This window comes from Lissotriton helveticus, chromosome 2_1 (assembly GCF_964261635.1).
Source record: "Lissotriton helveticus chromosome 2_1, aLisHel1.1, whole genome shotgun sequence".
NCBI classification, from domain to species: Eukaryota; Metazoa; Chordata; class Amphibia; order Caudata; family Salamandridae; genus Lissotriton; species Lissotriton helveticus.
In genome coordinates, this window is record NC_136059.1 from 1,644,068,451 (window position 1) to 1,644,088,823 (window position 20,373).

The 20,373-nt window shown below is 41.7% G+C and overlaps 1 protein-coding gene across 1 annotated transcript in view; it reads right to left on the reverse strand.

Moving 5' to 3' along the window:
• Positions 1-1,049: 1,049 nt before the first annotated feature.
• Positions 1,050-20,373, reverse strand: part of SGMS2 (sphingomyelin synthase 2) — a 282,298-nt gene continuing 262,974 nt past the window's right edge. Inside the window, exons 5-7 of the mRNA XM_078676597.1 lie at positions 19,324-19,477; positions 7,687-7,853; positions 1,050-4,830 (exon numbers count right to left, since the gene is read on the reverse strand). Coding sequence (XP_078532723.1) covers positions 4,627-4,830; positions 7,687-7,853; positions 19,324-19,477 — 525 coding nt within the window. The 3' untranslated portion in view covers positions 1,050-4,626. The remainder of the gene's footprint in view (positions 4,831-7,686; positions 7,854-19,323; positions 19,478-20,373) is intronic.

Sequence of the window (20,373 nt, forward strand, 5' to 3'; positions counted from 1 at the left end):
GGTCAGAGGATGCTTGTTTCCGGTCTAAGGAAAACCTGGCTTGGCAGTTCGGGCTGGACTGTTCCCATGAGGAACAGGATCAAGACTGATTTGCATATGGCTGGGTCTGAACTCGGGTGGCGATGTGAGCTAACGAACGATGATGGATTCAACACAGATCTGTGACTGGGGGTGTCAGAAAAGTTTCAGCACTCCATCCATCATCTCCTTGTGTTTGGTTTGTTTGCCTATGTTGGTAGGGTATGCCCAGATGTGGGTCCTTTGCTCCCTTTGCCACTGGATTTAAGCTAGCGGGGCGTTACTCCGAAACCAGTCGCAGGATGCTTGTTTCCTGTCAAGGGAAGACCAGACTTGGCAGTTCGGGCTGGACTTTTCCCATGAGGAACAGGGTCAAGACAGATTTGTATATCGCTGGGTCTGACCTGGGGTGGTGGAGGGAGCTAAAGAACGATGATGGATTCAACCCAGATCTGTGACTGGGGGTGAGTGTCTCAAAAGTTTCAGCGCTCGCTCCGTCCATTATCTCCTTGTGTTCACTTTAAATGCATATATATGCATATATGGTACTTATTGTCTTCAGTCTTTGAATCGAAGACACATGTTCCCAGTAAACCTAGCATTACGACATATTTGTGAAGCCATTTTCTAGAACATCTGTTTCTATGACGACACTCCATAGGTAGACATTGCACACCATTTAGGACTACCTAATAATTTTTTTCGCCTAAAGGCTAGCTATTTCATCACCATTCAAATGCTAAAACACCTTGCATACATTTGCATAGCTTTATTTTGAGGAATTTCACAGGAGCAACATATCTAGCCCAGCGCAAATAAAATGTAAACTAGACATAGGTATGAATGTGCAAACGTATTTCGACATGCAAACCTAAATGTACACAATCGGTAAAAAACAGAGGTACGACATAATACACAAAGACGAAAGCTTAGCATTTACAGGAAGTCGCATTGCACTTAAACAACAGAAATGTTCAAAGTCTGTGGTTTAGAAAGTTCGATGCAACAGCAAGTATATTTAGTTACTAAACTTTAAATGTATATATTTCATCTTTAATAAACAATATCACAGGGGTCAAACAAAATGTCAAAATATCCCACACTGTATATACAGGAGAATTACAATTGTACTATACAAGGCACTTAAATTACATTAAAACAGCATTTATTTTAAAAGGAATACAAATAGCATTTCTCAGACAATAATACATATTTTACTGCTTTACACTGTAACATGTCCCCCGATTCTGCAGCATTAGTCATTGCATAGAGGTAAATGAAATGCACTATCTGACTTGGCAAGCAGACTAGCTTTTGGAATACACCCCCTTTAAAAAAATACAATATTATGTTTTGAGGTCTTTAGCTGCTATGTTTATGATCCTTTTCATTATTTCAAATGCACGTACAGTAATAAATGAATAAAACGGGAACCACAATATATTGCTCGCTTTAAAAGTGAGAAAACTAAAATGTGTCTCTGTATAACAAAGAGCAGTGTGTGGTTCTCGATTCACAATATTGGAAATCAGGGCCTCCCTTCTTTACGAATTCAAGTATCACCAGTGTGTAAGGATGATAGTTAAATAAGTACTGTTGGGAGGGCAGTTATCAATCCTTCATATGCAACAGGTAAATGTGTTCATTTGGTGGGGCAGATATGGCTAAAACTTCTGGGACGCTCGTGAGGTACACTATGGTAAAGAAGAACAAAAGCAGATCTTTTTTTATAAATGCTGCTTAAGTCAATAGGGAAAACGCAACCATTGAAATTATGATGTAGGATGAATACACCTTCAATTCAGAGCACTCTTGTATTCCAAGCCAACCCATGTGAGCAACATTCATACTTGCTCTGGGTGGAGATTGGAGCATGTGGTTTCACATTTGCCATATTGTAGAGATCAATTTTTACCCTGCGAAGCAAAGCTAGACTAAGAACTCGGCTCCACCTACAGGATATCTTTGGCTATGACTTATGGATCAATAAAGTGCTCCTAATGCCTGTAGCTAACTGCTGATACTGCAACAACCTTACTCAAGACCACTGTGCCTGATTTACAGATATCTTAAATAATGAGATATGTATTTACAACATTGCTCTGTACACCTACCTGTACATGTGAGTTGTGTCCCTAGCAACATATAATAAGAAGGACCTGTGCAGTGGGGTCTCTAAGCTTTTTGTTGGTCGACGTGGTTGAAAATCCCTCTTTATAGATGAACCCGTTGAGGGCAATGCAGAAATAGGCATGTTTAAAAATATTGTGCTCCAACAGCGAGAAAGTACGCTTTGATTGACACCACCAGCAGGAACCATACCTATTTCCCTGTTGGCTGGCGCATCTTGAATTCTCCAAACTCTTTTAGCAACACTATTGCGAGACGAGAAGTGCAGGCCACTTTCCAAGGATGCCTTCTCAGTGGCTTTTACTAAAACTGCCAGTGAAATGGGTAGCACCAAATAAATGATGATATTGCTCACCACATTTCAACTTCAGAAAATTCTGAAGTATTAGTAAAGGTTCAAAAGATATTCTTTTCTGAATGTTTGCCAACATGATTTCTTTAACAATATGGTGCATCTCCTGAGCTGCATTTCAGGATTCTGCTGATTTTTAATTAAGCTAAAGAGTATAATTGTATACATTTTCACAGCTTATTTCAGCTCACCCCTGGTAAATAAGGGGGATAACAAACAAAATGCAACAGCCGGAATGTGCAGAGCCTGCAGTTAGCATGATGCTCACAAACATATTGTTTTCTGTGGTTGATGCCCTGCCCAATAGTTGACACATGGAGTTCCCTTTCTCACAAGCTGATGGCGAATAGTGTGTTCTGAACACGGAGAGATAGTTCTACAATTTTTACACAAAGGACCGAGGGGGATTCCTAATATTTCTGTCTTAAAAAAGTGTCCGATTGCTTACAGATGGCCATGGTGACTGATGGGCTCTTTCCTTCCCACTTTGTGCATTTGTATTTTTTTTTACTTTATCGTATCACCAATGTTGTCCATTCTTCTTTCCATTCCAGAAGTAATGGTCAGCATTTAACTTAATAAGTAATCTGTGCTGGTCAACATTTAACTTAATAAGTAATCTGTGCTGAAAACAAAACACCACACTAGTTTCAAATCAGAAGCTTCTACCTGGATGGATTGACACCAAATGTCCTCTGAGACAATCTTGTTTTGGAATAGTAAATAGGCAACTGTTAACATGTTCTATATCAGGTCAGTGCTCGGTGCTCTAGAAGTCCAGTTAGGCAACATTTAAGAGGTACACATATAAAGGTAGGTCTCTGTGAAGGAACAAAAGCAGATTTTTATGGCCCCTCAAAGACACCATGCAAAGTTGCAGCCTTTAAAACTTCACAATGTGTACAGTAACATTTCAAACCACAAATCTAGGCATGTCTGCTAGCACCAGAGTTACCCAAACCTAAGCTTGGGTTTCCTGAACAGTTGCCCATGACGGGCACAGCAAAGCATGGAGTAGGTATCTTCTGAATCTGGAACACTGTATCAGGAAAATGCAACTATGTCCTGAAAAACAGAGGAGAGTGCGGATACCCTAATAGGACTCAAGAGTTGCTTTCACATACAAATTTACACATAGCTCCACTGACACAAACACACTGGCTTTTCAATCGAACTTTGTCTTTCTGAAAGAAACCACGCTCCTTTTTTAAGTCAATTATAGAAAAAATGGGTGTGTTTGACCAATTGGCCACAGAAGGTAGGTATAATGTCCTTAAAATGCAACAAAAGTTGCCCCTTCTATTGTCATAGAAGATCAATGCTACTCCAGGCCAAAATTATTTTCTCATTTTGCACCCTTTACTAAGGTGTCCAGGAGCATCAGCTGTCATGCAATACATATGTACCTGCAGAACCTTTTCAGAAGCAACTGCATCTGATTCGTCTATTGATAATGTTTCCAACCTTACAAAAAACATAAGCACAATTTGTATGAAAAAGTAAATAAAATGATATCAATATATAAAGTAATATTCTGGTGTCTGATATCAAAAGGAAGACACCAATAAATAAAGGTATTGGGATATTACATCAACATGGGTCTACTCCTCTGTGTATCTGAGAAATACTATACTCTCTCGACCCCCACCTTCACACCTCTTGGGATCCTTTCTCCAGTAGTAGCTGCTCGGGAAATGGCGGCACACCGGGGAATGCCAAGAGATTCTCCCTCCATCAACATGCTTTTAACCCTGGCTCTGAAACCTTGCTTTAGCTGTGTTGTGTCTGGTGGTTAATTAATAATGAAACAAGTGACGTGTTTTTGGCACCTCATATCAAAGCCCATTAGTGCGCCTCTATGATGTGCTCTTGTTCAGAGGGAGCAGTTTCTATTTACAGTCTGCATTGCATTAGCACTCTGACAGGTCTTTGGTGTGGATTTTATACTGGATAATACACTTGTGATAAAGTAATACTATTCTGTTTTTCTCTGCACAACTGTCTTTTGAATCTGTCATACAAAATTTGGTCCACTACATCATTTACAGATTTGTCACTTCAAAGACTTTGGTTGTAGCATAAAGTTTTTTTTCTTTTTTTGGTAAATAGTCTGTTTTTGTTTTTTTTTAGGTGGATTTTTCGTTGTCCTCGCCTGTCTTCTGGACACGAGAATACTTCTTGCAGGAGGATTTGAAGCAGCTGGGTGGCCAGGATATTGGCCAGGCGAAGCAGCATGGAACCGTGCCTTGCACATTCTTCTCGAAGAAGATGAACGCTGGGAACCACCATGCTCGGGACAAGAAATTCGTTGATGAAGATGTTTTTAAAGACTGTTGCAAAGTAAAGAAAGATAGTTGTTAACAGGAGGGACTAAACGGAGTAGGCCAATGAACAATGGTAGACATACAAATATGTGCATTTAATAGAGAAATCCTGCATCAAAATACGTAATGGTTGAGACATTAAACCCACAAACCAATGCAATGGTCCAGTATTATTTTCTTTTTATGTAGAACTCTTTATATGGGAAAATATACATGTCATCTGGTTATTTTCGAAGTTAAAGTCTTCTTTCCATATAATGGTAGGTTAATAGTTAGATGAGGCTGCTGGTTGAATCAGCTTATGCATTGCGATTGTTTTAGTGTTATGCCGATTTGTGAGAAGAGGATCCATACGGCAGCGTTTGGCAAATATGTTGCTTGGGCTGCTAGGGCACAGGTGATGGTCTTTCGGGACAAGCCCAATTGGTGGCAGAAGTTTAATGGGACCAGTGTAGAAACATATGCCAATATTCAGCTGAGCCCCGTGCAGGTCAGAGGGGTGGGGAAGTGGGGCCGGGGTGGGGGGGAGGTGGAGGGGGGGAGAGGGCATTTCGATCAAAGATGAAGGAGCATTATTTATTTATTTAATATCCCCTTGTTGTTGTCTGTCGAACCCCCTCCCACCACCACCACCACCACCACCACCACCTGGTCCCACAGCTCTTACCTGCACAGGCCATGGCTGTCAGTATTGAACTTAACTGGGGATTATGTGAACATGATATTGCATCCTTCTTGTGTCAGTGTACAACTATTTTGTTAATATGTACTTAATAGTGTAACATTGCACTGGCATGTCCATTTCATGGGGGCAATGAAGAAACTTCCACACACGTGCCTACTTAACTGGAAAAATGGCATATCTGGCAGCCAATGCAAATTGGTATGACATTTAAAAGAGCTTGGATATATTAAAACCGGTTTAGTAATTATCAAGAAGGCAATGCAAAAACTGGATTGATGCCTGTCTAAAGGGAAGAATGTAGTAACTGACATGAGAACCTTCTTACAGTAATGTGAAACTCATGTAAGAATGTGGCAAATACCGTGACATTTAAGAAATAGGCATTCTAATACATGAACAGCACGTTTGAGAGTTTGAGTAACTGCAGTGCTGTGGGGAGCACTACTGGAATGCTGAAACAACACTAGGGGGCAGATTTACAAATTTTTCACACAATGCACCTAAGATTGCGCTGCTGCTGGAGTCCTCCGGTGCACTGGCACTCTACTTAGGGTGCCGTGGAGGACCTACAGTCTCCACTTTGGTGCAGAGGCGAGTGTGCGCAGTCTAGCATATGATTTGTACTGGAAACATATCCTTCTCCTACAAATTCCTATGCCCAGAGACATTTCAGAAGAATCCCATGCTTTGGATGCATGCCTTCTACTTCAGCACAAATGCACTGCGTGTATTTTTGTAGAAATTAAAACATTGCCCCTTGTTAACGCCAGCTTCAAGGAGGAGCTGTTTTTTGCTGTAAAGGTTGGCCTGGCATTGTTAGTGCATCAGGCTTTGTGTCAAAGCCAATGGGTATTTGCGCCGGTCCGCCCAATTAATGCCCCAGTAACTCTTGGACGCAAAATGATGCTGAGCAAAGCAAAGCACTGTTTACACATTTCCAGAGCAAAATAACTTTTGCGCTGGAAAGTAAATACCAATGCGTCACATTGCGACATCGCAAAGCCTAAGTAAATCGTAGTGCCTATTGGAAATAACACTGTTTGTGATGGGAGCACCTTGCGTAGAAAGGAAAGCTTGAGAGCATTTTATTTTCTGACATTCGGGTTTTGATGGACATAGTCAGGCACTTGAACAATGATTTACTGGTTACTTCAGGTAGTTTCTGGTTACTTCAGGGAGTTTCTGGGGTCATGTTTGAGTTTAGAGTAGTCTAACGCATCGCGTATCCAGTCACATGATGAGGAAAACTCATCTATGGAGGTAGTGGCAGTAAAACACAAAGGGCCTTATTCACAAAGGGCCTCAGCACTCGTGGCAGAGGCCCCACAGTCATGGGTGAGTCTCCGCACTCGTAGCGGTATCTCCAAAATGAGCATTCTCATTGTGGAAATTCTGCCCTGAGTGAGGACACTCCTCCCACGACTGCGGGGCCTTCGCCAAGAGTACGGAGGCCCTTTGAGAATCAGGCACTAAGTGTTCAATTACAAGGAATGATTCCAATGGGTAGATCATCTTCCTGTTGAATGGACTGTGATTAGAGGTGGAGAAAACTTATTTTCTTGTAAAGGGGAATTACTTTTGTGTGGACTGCTCAACTACATTTCTAAATAGTGAAGAACCTGGAACATATTTAGTTTACAAAGAGTGGTACACAAAATTGTCAAGTTAAATAAAACCAAGAGCTTTGATCATCTATTACAAAATCATTCACCAAATAATAACATGCGTAATATCCACAAAATTCAGGACAATCCTCCTCAAACCATGATATTGCAACTTTCATAGAAAGAACACATACTTAGTTGCTATGAGTGTTAACACGGTTTATTGCAGAGGGGTCTTGCCTATCACTTCCAGCGATTAGAGGCCGGGAAGCTGAATCGGCACACCTATTGCAGGAGGAAATAGGGCCTACACTGGGTTGATCACACAAAAAAATCTGAAAATCAAGAGGTTTATGATTTTCACCAGATATAAGTAGGTATTCATTTCTAAAGTCAAGACATTGTGATAAAACTAAGGAAGCTGAAAAAAGTTTTTTTTTTTTTTACTATCTAACAAGTATAGAAGCATGTACAACTTCGTACAAAAATTAGTTGAAAACAATTACTGTGCATGTTATGTAGTCTACAATCATTTAGTACAGATAAATATTTACAGGATGTGTGTGTTCTTACCTTTTCATTAGCCATTGAATGGTACCACCAGAAAAGCCTGGTGGTGATGTAATAAGCGATTATCACATCAACGGTGTAGTGTTCATGGCCGACTAAGATACAAAGAACCCCAGCAGCACTGAGCAACCAGCAGATCCAATGATACCACCAGAAATGACGTGGGGAATCTGTTGACAACAAGAAACATATTCACATATTCCGCTTGGTTGTCAAGAATATAGACTGCAGATGGTGAAGCAGTCTCACAGTAAATAAAAATCAAATACATTCATGATCAGCATAGTTTAGCAACGATGTTTTGATAGGTTCAATGACCTGGCTAATCTGCCAAAGACTAAATGGCATCCCCCATCAAACCGCCCGCTTATTGTAATGATTCTAGCACAGCCTCTGATCAAAACATGCACAAAAGAGGTTGAATCCTTTCTAAATCATGAATGTATCCCTATCTCAAGAGATTTTTCCTAGACGTCTAAAGGTGGGTCAAATCACTACTAACCCAACCACATTTCTGTGGAAGTGATTGAGAAAGCAGGTGAAAGCAGGCGAACCCCATCATTGCTGCATGTTACCATCAACATCATATCAATTTGGCTTCAGACCTAGGTATAGTTCTGACATGGGAGATTTTTGGTTCTGCACTGAACATTCTAGAATATGTTCATGACTGTCTGTTGGTACTATTAGTCCATTTCAGTTTCTTCAATGTGGTTGAGCACAATATACTTCTAGCTATTCTGGACGATTGATGGTCATCAGCTTGTTGGTTCTAAAATGGTTCACAAAATTTCTGCCTGGAAGAAACAATTTCTTAAAACGGAATCTTTCAAGTCACCCTCTCTTCTCATTTTGTGTAGAGTGCCTCTGGGATCTATCCTGTCCCCTGTAATATTCAACAAGCATTTGCAATGCAATAGGTCTCGCATTTGTGAGAGTTTGATCTATTGGCATTGTAAATGACAATGCCTTTTATTTACGTGTTGATTTTTAAAACATAAATAAAAGGCATTGCCATTTACAATGCCAATAGCGAGACGCAAATGTTCAAAAGAAATCTAAACATAAGCATACTGCTGACCCTGCATTTCAAAAAGGAGGGAGGAGGCAGCTTCAGTTGAAGAGATGGAGCGAACGGGGAGAAGTCAGCTGCAGCCCAGGGAAAGAAGCAAGCATTGCTGCCTGCAGTTGCTGAGGTTAAAGAAGTAATGGCAGAAAAATGAGCTTGTCGGGAAACGCACCACTTCTGGCGGAGGAGTGAAAGAGACACGGCCACGCTGCCGTAAAAGTGAAAGCGTGGACGGGAGATGCGCTCTGTGGTGGAGGAGGGTGAGAGGCAGGGGCTGTTGTCAGAGGCGCAACAACAAAGGCAGATGGCGCTTGTGCACGCGCACATGCACTTAAGCTTGTAGCCAGCCAGCAAATGTGGGTAGGTAGCACTTTCGAGATCTCTTTTACAACGAGCTCTCTGCATTGCGTGGCGGGGGGCGGGGGAGCTGACTCCTTTGATGTCTGATGCGTGGGCGGGGAGCAGATTCCATGTAGTGTACCCGATCCGCATTTTGGGTGCACTTTTGAAAGCCCCACTAAATATCTCGCCAACCCGCTTTGCTAAAGCAATGCCTTAGGCTCGACCTAAAAAGCACATGGTGTCACAGTAGTCCCTGGCACTGAAGGAAACTACTTTGCGTGCCAATGTACCCATTGTAAAAGAGCAGAATGCCGTCATAGTGAAGTTTAACTATACATGAAGTTATATGTAATTTAATAGAAACTAAAGGTTATTAAAATTACATCTAACTTCAGACCTAATTATAGGCCCAACTCTTAGAGGAACTCACAAATTTACACTCACGGTCTATCTGTCCTTGCATTAGTGCAGATTAATGACTTCCATGAATTAAGAAGAATTTTCAGAGTAGGCCTGAAAACGTACTCCTAGAAAAAGTTTGAAAATCATTGTAGCATTAGCAAATACGGATGTGTATATTTGCTCCTGTGAAAATCTCCTGAGTATTTGCAAGTTCACTTTCCCTACAACGCCTTTCCTAACCCACCCTGGAAAAAGATGCAATTCTGCCCTTGTCAGGAATACATTTTCAACCTTTACCAGTGTTGGAAGAGATTTGCGGACAAAGCCAAATCTTGAAGAGGACTTGGCCGAGAGACTCCATTAAGTATTAACATGACTCACACTGACAGAGAGAGGTCTGTCTATTCTTATTATCCATACATCTTAAGTCCCTTTGTACATCTCTTTCACTTCTTCTCCTCGCATACTTCATACAAATAAGTGATGTCCGACCTCTCGATTTGTATTAGTACCTAAACATCAATAAAAGTACTTAACTCAAAAATGGCATTGACATTAGTTTATAATTCGCAAGATTGTCTGTACATAAAATGAGGGTTACTTGCGTCACTGCAGTGGTGACCGTTGGTGCACCGGTACCAATAGGTGCCTGAATTTGAAAAAATAAAATCGTAACGAAACCTGTGAAAACGGAGAAGCGATAATGCTGGTTGAAGCCGATGTGCAGCAGATGCTGCTACTATCCCTCCATTTGAAACTGGTTGAGTTGATTGAAAGCCATTGGTACGTCAGCTTCACCCACCACTACCTGCTCGAGCCATGTTCTTCCATGAACTCACCTCGATTCTCTCGCCGTCGATGTCTTCTGTGCGCTCCCGTAAGTTCACACCGATGGTGACCTTGGTGCGCTGGGGGAAGCGTCACCCGCAGAAGCGGTAGGTCAGGCAGGTTTTCCCCATGTTGGAGTCTCCGATGACGATGATCTTGAAGATGCGGGAGCGGGCTGGGGGCAGCACGGCTGAGGCGGTGCTGGCCGTCAGGCTCTGCTCTAGCGACGACTCAGCCCAGGTGGTCTCAGGGACCGGAACCATCATGGAAGGTGAGGCCATGGCTGGGAGGGTCACGAGCCACCAAGGCGCGAGACAGAACTCAGAAGCGCGAGAGGCAGAGAACCCTGCCTCGGCTCAACCGCTGCACAGTCACTGGCCCCAGGCCATTCCGGGCTGCTGGTCTCCGCCCCCGGGTGCCGCGGCCAACTTTAGACACCAGCTGTTGTCCAGGGGTCCTGAACTGCCGCTGGAGTCTGAGCTTCCCCACAGATGTTTCAAACTAGAGGGATGTGACAGCGACCCAACCATTGCCGTTCACTGTCTTCATCACTGCAGAGTCGTGGAGCTTCCAGCCAGTCACAGACCTTGGGGAGGGTGAATGAAGCACCGCCCTGGCCACGTTGCCGGGAGACACCGGCCCCACCAAAACAATCACAGGAAAACACAAAAAATGCTTGTTTATATAGCGCATACTTTACCAGGTGTGTGCAGAAATCGGTCCATGGTCCAAACTATTGGAAATGAGCAGGCCGCCGGTCTGAAAACCGATAGTTCGGTAGCGTCAAGTCTGTCGTGGGGCAGGACTTTCACCTTCTGCGGGAAGCCCGCTGCCACGGAGTGCCTGGCAGAGAGCAGAAGTGGTGACGCGGGGCTCCCATGCCTGAGGGAGAGCCCCACGGTGGCTGCACACGTAAGGAGGAGCGGCGGAATCCTGAGCCTGATGGAGCCTGTAGCCCGGTAAGCGGGGCTTAGTCGGGGGGGGGGGTGTGCACGTGTGTGCGCATGTGTGTGCGTGTGCGCAAGTGTGTGTGATTGTGTGTGCGCGTGTGTGATTGATTGATTGCAGGAGGCTGACTTGCTCTGGAAGTGGGACAGGAGATGTGCCCGGCGCGTGGCTGTACGTGCGCGTGCACATGCTGAAATCGCCGAAAGCTTGTGCCCATCCCTTCTACCAGTTCCAGAGCAAGTCGCTAACAATAGAGGCTTCGCTGGACAGCAGCGCTTCGCGCTGCTTACACCAGCTTAACCTAAAAACGACATGAAATCACTAGGATATATGATTCAGGTCAGCAAACTCTAACTACTGATAACCAGATGACAAGATTTGAAGAATGGTTTTTAAAGCCGGCTTCCTGACTGGGCTAACACTCATACTTTAAAGTTGAAAGATCATTTGCAGCTGGCACAAGTAATGCAAGGAGCAACCTCGCTGTACCCTGACCATTCCATGAGCTAGAGAGATAAAACACAGAAGCAGGCCTTCTTATGTATAGCTCAATAATTGAGAGAGGATACTGTTCATATATGATTAATCCATGACCCAAAGGCCGTCCGAAAAATCGTGAGACTCTTTTTCTTTACAATCTTCTCATTAACCAGTTGCTCATATACTGGAAGTTCTCCCATTTGTTGTCTTTCTTAAGATTGCAATTTTTTATTAACTGGAAAGTCCTCCTTTCCCCAGTGGTGAGTTCTGCTCGCCTTAAATCCTGAGGTAATTAAAAGCGCTCCAACCCATTTGGTACTTTCATGGCTTCCTCCGCCAGCTGCTTACCACTATAAAGAAGACGTAGCTGCTCTCTGGTCCAACAGAAATAGATCCAAGGATTGAGCACCAGTCTAGGAGCTGTGCACACAATGAGCTTGGTGCTTGGGACTTGGGACTCTAGAGAAAGGCTCACAGCGTCATCGCCAACTAGTAACTGCCCTTCTCCTATGCAGGTCACAGAAAGCTACTGGGTAACTTTTCACTCCCATTTTTGTTGTTTTAACAGATGGGATAATGACACCCATGTAACCCCTTTCCATTGACCCTACACTGCACTAAAGCATCTCCAGGTGGAAAATGGGTGCTACATAATCCGCAGTAACCCATTATGTTTGGTATTCACCATGTTTCAAAAAAGGGATGAAAATGAAAATCAGGATTGTCCGAAAAATATGCTGCAAATGGAGTGGCTCTTTTAGGGAGATTGACACATTTTGGGAAAGCATGAAAGGCAACTGAAAACGAGGGTTCATCATTCACTAATGCTGCACGACTGCCACATTCACGCTAAGAATTTAAGGGAGTGTGGCAGATACCAGTGAGTGCAGTGGAAAAAAATTGACCAGAGTTAAAGAAGAGTGAAAGAAAGAAAGAGTGCAGGTGAGAGTAAAAAATGTGAGTGACCACAAGAATAATGTGGTATCAGCTTATGCTGACTGTATCCATCAGCTTCTGGCTCTAGCAGCCAACGGAGGGAGAAGGCTGCCCTTGTTGCTTTCTCACACAGCAGTAAATGGGGTCTTTAGTTTGAGGCAATGATAAGTGCTCAGGCAGCTTTGCAAAAGCATTTTCTGAATACAGGAAGCAGAGCGCTCATAAGCACCAATCAGATGAAATCAAGACTCCATGCCCGACTGAGACTTAACTTTCACTGCGGTAATTACCACGTCACCATTAATGCCCCTGACTGGGATAATAATGCGTGAGGGCATTTGATCTAGGATTCTGTCCTGATGTGTATTTCTTTCTAAATATTTATAAATAATAAAGACATATCTTGTTGTGGTAGAGCATGTTGAAGGTTGTTGCAGTCAAACTATTCTAAAACAGGTGTTGATAACAAACATGAATCGAGTGAGCAGTGATTCCTTGGTGACAATTTCCTGAACACAGGACCTGGTATCTGCTTATCGTTCATATCGCTTACCACATGATAAGGATCTCATAACGGAGACGTATTTTCATCCCAAGACTGGGACAGGACTGGTATCTGCTCATATAGTTATTTACAGACGCTGTCTTTGGCCTTCAGTGCTGATTCTGTTTATCAGAGTGCAAAAATGCACATCAGTGTGCAAACCATAAGAATGGGCTGCAACACAAGGCTTCAGAACAAGTATTTATACTCCACAGGGAGCACACGGTGCTATAAATATATTTCCTCTCAGAGAAAATGACTTAGGGCTCTACATCTTTTGAAATTATGTGCTCGGTAAGTTGAGTGGTGTCCTGGTGTTGCATTGTGGAAATGTTTAATGTATTGCCAGTGGTGGGAACTAATCTGCTGTTACGCCACACCACTACAACACACCTGCCAAAGGGATTCCCTCATTTGCATGGGGCATGTTTCTGAAAAACAAACTACCATGGTTGATGTCTGGTTCATTGAGCCATCTCTATAATATAAGTTCTCGTTCTTATTAAAGATGATTTTAGTACAATTGAGTTTAATTTGTGCAGGTTTTGACATTAAACCGGAACATAAACTATTGTAAGTAATATTGTGCCACCATCCAGCAACTTGCTGTGTGCAACAGCTGTTTTTTTCTGTAACTGCAACCACTCTACAAATCTATAAATGTTCCTCAAAGTAGAAATCTCATGTGGAGATAAGAATGTCCACAATAATTAGTTTTAGATACATTGGTGGATCTATATTATTTTTCTTTCTGCAAAGTTCAAAAGAGAGTTGCCCATTTAAAAGGATCCTAAGTCATTCCGAAAACAAAATAAATTACAAGAAATTAAACCAGAGTAAATATAGCATAGAGAAACTGTTACGGGTGATGTCCTACGTGTGCTTGTGTAGTTTTATAAATTAATTTGAAAGAATAATATTGCATTACATTACTCTGGCAAAATCATAAAGTAGCTGTCACAGATTATGGCAAGGCCACAACAAGGTACACAGGATGTTTCATGAGAACAGCCAGGTGTGGGTTTGAGACGTCGGAAGCGCCGGAGGGACTCGGCAGCGGTTACTCACTTCAAGGAGTTTCCACGACGGACACGTGATCTTTGACACGTTGTCTTTTGATGCTCGATGGTATGATTACCACAGTCGAGCAAAAGGTCCTCACTAAAATACGGAGGATTGAGAATTGAGACCCAACTACGTACCCTGACGAAGTTGCCAATGACAAGGCAATGAAACATGTCGGTCCAGTTACAATGAATTAATGGTATTAACCTAACCATTTTTTAATAGTGAAGTTTGGCAGCACCAGAATAAAATCGACACAGCCAGCCAAACCTCACTTGTTTTATATTTGTTGGTTGTGGGTGTAGGCACTTGGTATTTCTTTCTAAACACCTTTTTTCTTTCCTACAAGGTTGTGGATGTGTACACTCCTTACCTGTCTCTATCGATTCTCTCATGTGCACATCTTTTTTGCACACACTTCATCCTCTCAGCAAGGAAAGTAACCGATGATGAGAAGCGGGTATACCGGTAATTATTAAACCGGGAACCCCCTCGGGTGTTACGTCCGTGAGGTACTTTCCTTGCTTTCTCACATATTTTCTTTGTGGGTGTAGCTGTACACAGTTTTTTACGTTTTAAGGTATGGTCTGACCTGTAACACAACATTGATGAATTTTATCTAGGTGAGCCAATAAAAGATATGGCCCCAGTAGTTACAGGGCTTTGTGACTTTAACCATGCAGGCTGATTAGGGCTTTTTGTTTCACAGTGGGTTTACCAGAGCCATGGACTGGTTCTCAAGGAAAAGCAGGTTGGGACTGGCGGATAAAGCAATCAGGGTATACCTGATGGGATGCTCTGATAGGTCAGTGTCTGTGGCATTTCTTGGCCTTTAGTGGGCCTATTTTATGGTCTGTTGTGCTGGTGCTTGCTGTTGGTTTCCCTAATATGAAAATAAAAATAGCCTGCAGAAATCTCAAATACATGCAGTCTTCCATACCTTGCAAAACACATACTGCGTGTCATTACAAGTTCTAAACTGTCTTAATTTGCAAATATGGACCACTTTTAATTTGGTGCATGGGGCAATTTTCTGTTCCAGTCCAACCCTGATGATAAGATGAAGCTGGAAGATCCCATGAAAGTGGGGAAGCTGCGTAGTCACATCATTAAACAGAGATGCAACCGCTAAAGAAATACCTTTAGTGCTTTCTACTATAGACACAGACCTAACCCCCATGGTGCTCAGCTCTGTCCTTTTTTGATAATTGTCTTTGGTAATCAAAAAAGATGTGCCTAATACATCTTGTGTCAGTTATGAGGGCCAAAATATATATTTTGATCTTACAACTCTTCCTTAATGTTCCTGCTCACAACAGAAAGCCCTCCTTAAAACAGCATTTGGCCCTCGTTGGCGCAAAACTGGATCTAAGCACAATAGCAAAATGACCTCACCTGTCCATCAGAACACTGTGTTCACAGTGGTGGCAGGGACGGATCAGGGGTGGCGGGGGTGGGGAGGTAAGGGGTGCAAAAAAACATACCATATCGCTGCCTCTCTCCTCCATCTCTCCTCTGCGTCGAGACAGAATAGGGAGCGCCCAGGGTCCCCTAAGCCAAATACAACGCTGCGATGCAGCGTTGTGATTGGTCTGAGTGCCGTGGTTCGGAGCAATGACTGTTTGGCCGGCCCCAGACGGCCAGCCAAATAGTCACGCGCACTAACAGTGTGCCACCACTCCTCCCCCTGCTCCTCTGTCATCCGAGCAGCCCCGCCCACAAAGCTGCTGCGTCAGGAAAAAAATAAAATGATAAAAACCCCGAGTTATTATTATTTTTTTTCCCTTGCATCGCAAAATGCGATGCAGCGCGCGCTACGAAATTCGTATTCTTTTTTTAATTGTTTACTTACCTGCAATTATCCATATTCCGTTGTTTACCACTGTCCACCCTGCTCCTCCCCCGCACCACCTCCCTGCCCCACCGAACCGAACACGCTCCAAGTTTTTGAATGTGACCCACTTGAAAATAAATACATATTCCTTTATAATATTTAATGTGTTGCTTCATTACTGCAATAATTTCTACCAAGTCCGACCTCACGTAGAAAAAAATATCGTTATGGAAATAATAGAGCAACATAAGCTAAAAGACATGCATAGTTGATCATGTGGCTGCATATGCACCAGTAACAGAAAAAGCATTACTGTACCAGTTTTTTCACAAGTGCACAAAAGAAGATGTTTATCATAGTTTAACGTTCTTGCATAATTTACTCGCCTTGGTTTACAAGACATTATGCTCACATAATGAACTGGTTATTAAAGAGAAGGATGATTATTTATTAAAGGAGATTCTCCTGTTACAGTCTTTTCCAGCCAACAGTTTCATGAAAATGTGCTGCTAGCATGTGCTGAAATTCTGCAGCCGTGTTACGAAAATTAGAACATTGGAATATGGAGAGCTCCACTAAAGATAATGGAGAGGTCCAGAGCCAAAAGTGGCTGATTTAGGCCTAAGGATCCAACATTCTAAAGTTTCTCTTTCTGTTTCTCCCATTTTAATTTAGTACATTCTACACACAGCGTGTGACTAGGGCTTATAACTCCGACTCAGGTCCTTTAAAAAACAGCTATCGCCTGTCGACAGCGGGCTATAAGGCTATAATATTTGGATATCTCTGAAAAATGGTTAGGTAAACAATTGGAATTTACCTAATAGCAATCATGAGAAACTCAATAAGATTGCCTCACAGATTTACAAAGTCCCTCAGGTGAGCAGACCCCCCCCCCCCACCTTACCCCTCCCAATGCTGGGCAGTCCCTGGACTGCAAATGCAGGAGGGTCACATGTTAATTTCCAGAATGTTTGTTTTTTAGAGTAAATCCTTTGTTGATTTTTTATGAACTCCATAGTGCATTGTGTATCGTATCAAGTCAAATGTTTTGAATACTCTTCCTTTTTTCTGGTTCATTGGCAGCTGAGGAAGACTAGACAAAGGGGAGTCTGCTGCAACCTTGAGGCTTAAGTAAATAAATAAAACCTGTTCATATCTTCAACCACCCATCCTTGGCAGCTAACTAAAGTCTTCCTTCACCAGTGTATAGTTGTCACCTGATGGATGGCTGGGCTCCTCCCCTCATTCTATCCAAGCCAATCACGTTGCATTCAAAGCATCCTGAATTGAATGGAAGAAGTTTGAATACTGGACTATTTGGTCTTATTGTCATTTATTTTCAGAATCTGTGACCTAAAAATCACATGATCTTAATCATTTCCAAGAGAATGTGTGAGAGGAGAATGCCTCTGTACTAAGTCATCTAATTATGTTCTGGTATTTATACAGTGTATAACTAGCTGGAAGACAAAGCAGCGCTTTACCTAAAGGTGGGTCTGAGATGGTATAAAAAAATAAGATTATTGTTGGATTTTTCACAAATTTAGATTCAATTTCAAATACTTACAGATGTTTAGGCAGATGGAGATTAAGGCCATCATTAAGAGCAGGCGGATAAATGATGCAATGTTTATCGAGACTGATAAAAACTGAAACATCGAAATGGAATTTAAAGGGTGCAATAAAAAAAACAAATTACTATTTTGTAGGTAATAGGAACAAGATTTTGGTACTTACTGCACCAAAACCCTCATGTTCTGGTTGGCACCAGACATTTCAACTGATAAATATCTGTAGATTTAACCAGAAGATATTTATCACAAAACTCATAATTGCAATATGTGCAGTACCAACTGTAACCGCACGTATCACAATTAACTGAGCTGCTTCTAAAGAGGGCCTTAGTGAATTATCAAGAATGACGTTATTTTGTAATTACGTTTGGAAGCTAGGCTTTGAAAAAAGGGGCCCGATTATGTACATGTGTGTAGGAGGTCCTGTCTGCACCAAGTGTACTAGTATTTGGTCTGAGATGGTTCACCATATTTCAAAATAAAAAAGTCAGCAATTTGGTAACTCAGCCACTTCACCTCCCTACAGACATTGAGCAACCCATGATTTAGTGTGCTCTATTGACCTATTCATAAAGTAAGCTTACACATGGTTAAAGTTACTCTTATGCTTTGTAGTAAAATTTACAACTTTTGGCTACTCATCATTTAAGATTGTACATTTACTACAAAGTATAGACGTACATGTCTTCCCCCCTTGAAATCAGAAGTTGTAGTCTAATTGACAAGTGTAAAGTTACTACAAGTAAATTTTCACACGTAGGCAGAGAAGTCCACCTATTGGACAGAGATCCCCCTATGGTAAACTACAGGGAAAGGTTAAAATGTTTATTAATCTTAAAAAGTATGTTAAATATTATTGTAAATTATTTGTATGGATTATTTTACATATAAAACGATATGCTAAATCCCACAGCACTTTTAACTTAATTTTGAAATAAATATGTAATTAATTTAAATATATTAAATTACATTTGAATTACTTTTAAAGGCATGTTTAAAATAAACGCATAAAGTACCATTTTTATATTTCTTTTTAAGTAGTAAACATTACTAAAAGTTATGTGACTCATTTAAATGAAATACATTATTTTGACATAAATTGAGATCATAAATGAATCCCTTATGTTTTCCCTCTTTACTTTTCTATTTTGTGACTTTAATAGCCCTCGTGTTATTTATCCTTCTTCAATTTCTGTCTTCTAGTTGTTAAGAGGACTCCAGCTCCAAAACTTGTTTATTCATTCATCTGAATTTTCTACAATTAATTCACTTTTGACTTTAGGCCAAAATGCCTTTTTGCTCTCAAGCTTTATTTTGCTCCCTGCTAAGGCTAATCTCTCTTAATTGTCCGCACTGCAGTAAGAAGCTCAAGACATTTAGGCTGTCAATACAAGTCAACAATATTATCTAATACCCACGTTATAAGCGCTTTGATTTGCTGATCCGTATTCCATTGAGGGTTGTAGTTATTCACAGCCATAATGGAACCTACTAGTATCACTCTGAGCTTGTTTTTTATGCTTTGTTTCGGTGATTCAGGTATAAGTTTGACAAAAACAACATTCATTTCCTCTTTCAATGCATATGATTAGTAGAGTAACTGTAAAGCCCTTACATTCTTTGATGAACATGTAGGTTAGGGTCAGCACAACAGTATGGCCACTGAAGAGAAAATCTCCACATAAGATGTGCGATCCAGTTATAGACAGACCTCCGCCGGATAGCAGTCTCAGTACCCGCTGCACTTTTGCATGAGAGTCCCCATTCAGCTAAAAAATAAAATTAGACATAGTTTTACTTAGAACAATTAACAAATGTTCAGATGACTACAGTTCTACAGCAATAGATCCATGGCATATTAGAGAACTATACTCGCCCATCCACAATAAATGAAGACACACTCTCTCAAACACACATAACTGAAGGGGCACTTTCATTCACAAGTCAGACCTTTTGGTTCTGCCAATTGGATTTCTAGAAAATATTTGGATGGGTATTCGCAACCTGGGTTTTGTGGAAAAGGGCACACATTTCGAATAGAAATAAAGAAAATGGAGAACTAACAGCCTTATAAGACTGAAAAAAGAGGAGAACAATGGTTTTAAGGTGAATGGTTGATGAACAGCGGTATTTCTCTGCAATGTGAATTCGTCCAAATTGACATGGCTTTTCAGCCCGGCTGTGTTTTCCACCCTTGGTAGCAAAGAATACTTCCCTTAGCTACCCATACCAATCCACTCTATGCTTTTGGTGGGTGTCACCCTTTTTTTATTTCTGTTCACACGCCTGACAAACAAAATGCCTCCATAGACTTTAATGGGGGCATCCACTTTTCAAATGTTTATCACCCTCCCAAAAATGCATGGCTGCCTATATTTTTGATTCAAGAGGTCGACAGGTATGTTAACCCCGTTCAGAGTGAGGAGCGAATAGGGAAAGTGACAATGCAAAATACTTCTTTGCAAAAATGTAATTTTCGAAATGTATGACATAATTTGTCAAAATAATTGCATTAAACCAGCATAAAACACTACTGGAGCTCTGGATGTGCTTCCTGTGCCTCGCTGCACACTTTATAGCATACCGCTAAAGTTTACCTGGTGTCAGGCACTGGTGTCAGGTGGACGCATTACTTGTGCACTGCTACTGCTCAACTGCTCATGTT